The 6,587-nt window shown below is 41.6% G+C and overlaps 1 protein-coding gene across 1 annotated transcript in view; it reads right to left on the minus strand.

The window, feature by feature from the left end:
• TMC4 (transmembrane channel like 4) overlaps positions 1-5,392 on the minus strand; it is a 32,104-nt gene extending 26,712 nt beyond the window's left edge. The window contains exons 1-4 of the mRNA XM_081932853.1: positions 5,275-5,392; positions 1,732-1,951; positions 743-891; positions 489-650 (exon numbers count right to left, since the gene is read on the minus strand). Of these exons, the coding sequence (XP_081788979.1) occupies positions 489-650; positions 743-891; positions 1,732-1,951; positions 5,275-5,326 (583 nt within the window). The 5' untranslated portion in view covers positions 5,327-5,392. The remainder of the gene's footprint in view (positions 1-488; positions 651-742; positions 892-1,731; positions 1,952-5,274) is intronic.
• Between the last annotated feature and the right edge of the window lie 1,195 nt (positions 5,393-6,587).

A 6,587-nucleotide genomic window follows, 5' to 3' on the forward strand; every position in this document is an offset into this window, starting at 1 on the left:
CATAGTTTTTGAGATCACAGGAAGTGATTCAACCATTCAATAATGACCAGTGCGGCATAAAGCGGAACTATCACATCCCATAATTTTTGGCAGCTGCTGGCTCATGTTTAATCTGTGGTCTAGGACACCCGGATCCATACAACTTACCCTATACCTGTACATCTTATTTTTCCTATCTAAATGCAGGACCTATAATTCTTGCCACCGAACTGAGTTTTGTTAGAAAAGGCTTGATGCTCAAGGCTTTCAAGATTCTTTTGAACCTTGAGTGCATTTCCTAGGGGAACCAATCCTGCCTCAGCTTTGACTATATCATTTTTAAAAAATGTTGACAAGCAGTGGGCCTAGTATGGGGCATGTTTGATATTGTGGACCATCCAAGGCCATTCTTGATTGCATTGGCACATAGGAATAAATCAAATACATTTTATATTGATTGCTCAGGACACATAAGTATGGAACACATATGTCATGGGTCATTCACTCACCCAAACTACTATTCGCTTGACTTGTCCAGTTGAGTTGTAGAGCTTCAAAGGCAGCATTTGGAGCAATCACAAATCCTACCACCAGCAAGGAAGCCACAAAATTCATCAGGACCAAGAAACACAAGAAGTTGAAAAAGGATTGGATCCCTGTTCCAAAATGGCCTTTGGAGACAGAATACAAATAGTCACAAGGCAAGCTCAAACGCCTAAGCTATTGTTCTCTCCAAAATAGTCCTTAAGGGCCTTGCCTGTACCTTCGATGTGTTGCAGAGTGCCTCGCCACAACCTAGCTGAGGAGATGGCTGTGCTTGTCTGACTCTGAAGATGGCGCAGCGTCTTCGACTTCTCTATGCGCCAAAGTTGCCAACCGCTGAGCTTCTTGACTGCCTGTTTCTGCAGCATTCTTAAAGCAAAATGTGGTTAAATGAGAAACTAACATAACTGCAATTAAATACATGAATTGAAGTGTGTAGCAATACTTTCCTCTTCACCCCTCTGCCCATTATGTCCAATCCCTCAGGTTTTATAAAACCCTTCATCAACATGGGAAAATCTAATCCACACTTAAGAGAAATATTCAAAGTAGGCAGTGGTGGGATTCTATTTTTTTTACTAGTGGTTCTGTGGGCAGGGCTTGGTGGGTGTGGTTAGGTTTGGTGGGCGTGGCTTGGTGGACGTGGCAGGGAAAGGATACCGCAAAATCTCCATTCCCTCCCCACTCCAGGGGAAGGTTACTGCAAAATCCCCATTTCCTCCCAATCAGCTGGGACTCGGGAGGCAGATAATAGATGGGGGCAGGGCCAGTCAGAGGTGGTATTTACCGGTTCTCTGAATTACTGAAAATGTCCACTACTGGTTCTCCAGAACTGATCAGAACCTGCTGAATACCACCTCTGAAAGTAGGGCTCCTAATCACTTCGATCAAGATATTATTCAATAGGGCTGTGTTTCACTTAGAAACATCTGTGCCTTCCCACATCACAACCCACTAGGACGCTATCACTGGATCTCTTCCCAAATGTTCTGGATTCCCAGCTATCTTTGTTCTGTTCCACAAGAGTCTTCAGAAAAGATGGAGCCCAATTAAGATGTTTCTCTTGAGAGGGTGGCCTTCAGTCGCAATTCCCATAATTAGCATTCACCGTGTTCTCCGAGGACACAGAGCTGGGAATGTCATTTTAATTACACACTTTTCAATGTTCTCCTCCTCAAGAGTCTCGGCAAGAATCAAGAGCTTTGGTACCTGAGCTTGCGTTTCTCCTCCAGGCAGAGAGGCATCTCCTTCAGAAGCTGGCTGTCTTCCCCTTCTTCAAGCAACACTTCATGGGTGTCCTCTGTGGGCTCCAAAGCCCCCTTCCAAGCCTCTTCCCAAGCTGCTGCTTTTTTACCACGAAAACGTAGCGTCTGATTGCTTGGTAGCTGGAGAAGGAGTGATGGGGAGACCTGCTGGCCCCCATCCATCTCTGCCAATAGACATCAATCCAGAGCAAGTCATTCTGAGCAGTCCATATGCATTCAAAGAGCTGAATATATACAACTATTTGTTCAAATTTAGATTAATTAAGCATGCAGCTACAGAAGTTTACAAAACAGGCAGAACCAACGTTTATCTTTATGGTTAATAGAGGGCATTCTCCATGCTAAGTGAGGCCCTTTTCAATTGTTGTATGCAGTGTTTCTCAACCTTGGCAATATTAAGATGTATGGACTACAACTTCCAGAATCCCCCAGCCAGCTATGCTATGCTGATTGGGGAATTCTGGGAGTTGCAGTCCACCCATCTTATAGTTGATAAGGTTGAGAAAACTTGTTGGCATGTCATCAATTTCAGGTAACTAACTGACCTATAACTTTAATGTTGCCATAACAAAGAAGCCCGCTCATTCAGCGAATCTTGAATCCAATATCAAGGACACTTGTCCTCATCATAATCTAGATAATAGGAATTCAGGACTTTGAGGATATTTTCCTGTTCAGGTGAATAAAGAACTATGAAGAAGGCCATGAGGTATAGTAGATCCACTATTTGGCATGACAGTATACACAGAACTTTATATTAGGAAAATGTGATTATATTGCCTACTGATCTCTGCCCTTTGGCATTTTTGTCTGTGAAAGTCTACTGCAAGTTCTATAAAGTCTTATTTAGTTACATTTGTTGAGTGATTTGTTTGCAGCCTATCCTATCATCGAAGAAATCTTGAGACTGTGATAAATTTCCCGTCAGCCTCCAAAATTTATAAAACAATCTGATCTCTTAAGTTCGTGGATTGATTCAACATAGAGCAAATTGAAACATAACAGAATGCTGATTGTCACCTATTCAGAAGTTCAAGGGCTCCAAAACTGTTGGTTAGTTAGACTGGTGCATTTTTATATAAATATATACAATTATAATAGGAGGCAACATGGCGGCTATGAATAATAAATTAGTATTTGTAAAAGGTTATTTCACTTTCAAAAAATTAAATAGAAAGGTGGCCTAGACTAAAACAAATTGCCATTCCCTATTTTTATTTACAAAAACACCCTCAAGGTCCGTTCTTAAAAAGCAAACTACAGGTAGTTCTCACCATCATAACTGAGGCCAAAATTTGTGTTGCTAAGTGTGAAATTTGTTAAGTGAGTATTTACCCTATTTTACAACTTTTTTTGCTACATTTGTTAAGATGCTAAATTAGTAACACAATTGTTAAGTGAATCTGATTTCCTCATTGATTTTGTTTGCCAGAAGGTCACAAAAGGGGATCACATGTCTCCAGGATACTGTTATCGTTCAGGGGTGGATTCCGGCTTATGCTACTGCCAGTTCGCTCAGGGACGTGCTTTGCATGCGCAGTAGTAAAAAAAAACCCCAAAAAAGATGGTGGCCCTGATAGAACCGGTTCGGGGACATGGCAGGCTGAGTTACTACCTATTCGGCCGACTCTGTCGGAACCAGTAGGAACCCACCTCTGCTACCGTTATAAATGCGAGTCACTTGTCAAGCATCTGAATGTAAATCATGTGACCATGGGGATGCTGCAACGGTCATAAGTGTGGAAAATGGTCACGTCACTTTTTTCAGTGATGTTGAGGCAGGACATTAAATGAAACTCGACATAAAGTGAGACAAGACATGAAATGTGGCAAGACAGAAAGAAGGAATAACTTTTAAGACTTGTAGAAGAACGGGAAATTTAAATGTCAAACCTCAAATTCACACCTGTCTCAAGTTCAGCTAAAGTTCACATATATGAATTAAGCGTAGGGCTAACCACAAACATACTGCCTGTAACTTAGATGCTTCTTTGCAAGTCACCTGTGACCTCGATCTACGAAAGGAGGGCAAGATATTTAGCTTCTTTAGCATAGTAACAGGGGCTATGACTCATGTAACCAACCAAAGCTAATTTCTGTATTTTACTGCTTTTGAAGAACATATAAGAACTGACTTCTCTATAAGTCTTTGTTCAGATGTTTAGATGTCTGCTTTGGCTATCTTGCTCTGAAACTGCGCAAATAAAGACTACTTCTTTTGGTTCTGGAGTTTGAATCCCTTAATTTTCTGCAACATTGTAACTTCAAACGGTCACTAAACAAGCTGTTGTAAGTCAAGGACTACCTGTAGTTGCAGGTGACTGGTTTCTGTCTTGCGCATACATAATATCCCTTCCCTGTGTTTTGAAGATTGGGGTTGTTTTATTTGTAAGAACACCAACAAAATTCTCTGTTAGTTCCAAACACATTCGTTGATCCAAAATATTAGGCAAACACAAGTCACAGAGAAGCACTTAATTTCCATTTTAAAATGCATTTCACTTGGGAGATCAATCTAAGCAGATCAGAAAGGGCCTAAAGCTTGTTAAAACCTTCTTCATAATTACACAGTCACTGTCACAGAATGACCCAATCAAGGAAATTCATCTCAAAGGAAGCTACATTGAATAGAGGGAAGTAATCCATCTTATTTGAAAGAAAATAAATATTTCACAGATATATCTTATTCTTCTTTCTCTAGGTGCCACATTGAATCTACTGGAAAAGGTCGTAACGCCATCACCATTTTTGTTTCTCTAAGTGCTATTCTTCTTTTTGTTTCTTCCTGCCATTTTGATTCCTCTAAGCAGAACTGGCAACTTAATTCAATATTAGCCTAATTCAATATTATTGAATAATGCAGAATATTTTTTCTGTAATTTCCAGAACCTCTTCTAACCATGGCATCAAATTATAATACTGTACAGCAAGTGCCAGAAGTAGGCAGCACTGTTTCATTCCATTTCTTAATAACAAAAAATAATAATCTGTAATGTACACCTAAAATAGAGTGCAAAAAAACCAAAATAAAATACCAACCCATCAAAAAATTATTCTGAGACCTTGAAAGATTTTGTGTCTTGACTTTTGCCTTTGTGCTTTACCATCCTATATTTGCTCCCTTCTATTGCAAGTTAAGTGTGGAGTTATAGAAATTAGCACTTTGGTTATTATAATGTGCTTGGGTGTGCTATAGATTCTAGAAAATATCCAGATTAGAGGGTTCAGATATCCAATAGGTCAAACTTTCCCAAGTATGATTAATAAAAAGTTGCTCCGAAACAATATTTGCAGCAGAACTCCCCACATATAATCAAAATCAGAGAACAATTGAGTCTTAGTATTCTGTCTGCAGACAGTGCAATAATTCAAGATCAGAGAAGGCAGTGTGGTAGGTGGAGGAATTTTGCTAAAGAAAAAGAAAATGCTGGAGATTTTTGGTTCGCCATTCCAAGATCGAAACAGCAAAAGTACGTAGCCAAAGTACCTGTTTCCTCTTCTTGGCTCCTTAAACTGCTTTCCCTGAAATCTTCTTTCATGTCTGCAAATTATTCAGCCATATTATTCAGTGCAATTCTTGTTGTGATTAGACTGAACAAGGAACAAGGAAGTAGAATACAAAACTGGGCATGGATTAATGATTCTTCCAGGTAATGTGCCCCAACGTTGTAACCAAGCAACCAATATCTTAGAATACTGCAAACATGCATAGGTATTAAGCTTTCACTTTAATGCACTTATTTTGAAAAGCACAGCATATTCAGAAATGAAAGTATGAACAAACATTTGAAGTAGAGCGTTTTGGAAATTCAATTAATATACGTGGTATACAGTATCAATCTAGCCATTCCCCCTTATGAATAGATGAACTTTCTTTCTGTTTTCTGTGCCATTCACATTCTTGAGTCCAAATTGAAGACTTGTTGGGTTGTGGGACTTTGATAACAAAAGCATCCTTCAAAATATAACATGTATCCTGATGGAGAGGGGGTCACACTCACCCTATGACCAGCCAGATGGAGAATCAAATAAAATCAGTGTTTTGTACTGAGAACTGTGGGTGGTTGCCGAATAACTGAGGCGGAGGCAGGAATAAAGGCTAACAAGTTTATTCCTGAATATTAACAAGAGAGCAACAGAGAGCAACCGGCTCCATAATAGGCTCAGCTGGGCTTTCCATCTGACAGCTCCCTTTTATACTAGGAGCTGTCAGACAGCAGCCAATCAGCTGTCGACGTTCTCCCGCTCATACATGAACGTGGTGAGCATGCTCAGAACGTAACACTCCTTCCCACCACATTCACGCAAGCGTAGTCATGTAAGTAGGCCGGGCGCCGCCTAGCCCGGCCTGAATGCTGTGGCTCGACGTCACCTTCTGGACGGGATGGACATCTCTCCGAGGACCCCGACTCGCAAGATGACCGCAACGCTGGACCTGGGAACAATAGGGGTCGGACTGGCTCCCCAGGTAAGCCGCCGTTTTGCAACTCGGGGTTGGCTGGAGGCCCGTCTGCAAGGCCTGTGCATGCGCTCTCAGGCTCGGCTTCCTGTGGAACCTGGTCAGGCTGGTGCATAGGTTGGCCTCCAATCTCGGCTGTCGTCCAACTTCACCCTGTAAGAACAGGGCCCGGTTTGGTCAGCTACAACGCCCGGCAGCCACAATGGATAGCCATTATAGTTCCGCACATAGACAGCTTCCCCTGGGGCAAAAGGCCAGGCTCCCCCAGTGGAGTCCAGGGGCTTGGCCGTGGAGTAATTAGGGTGCAACCGGTCTAGGGACGTCCTAAAGCACCTTCCCAT

This window comes from Natrix helvetica, assembly GCF_964273705.1.
Source record: "Natrix helvetica genome assembly, chromosome: Z".
NCBI lineage: Eukaryota > Metazoa > Chordata > Lepidosauria > Squamata > Natricidae > Natrix > Natrix helvetica.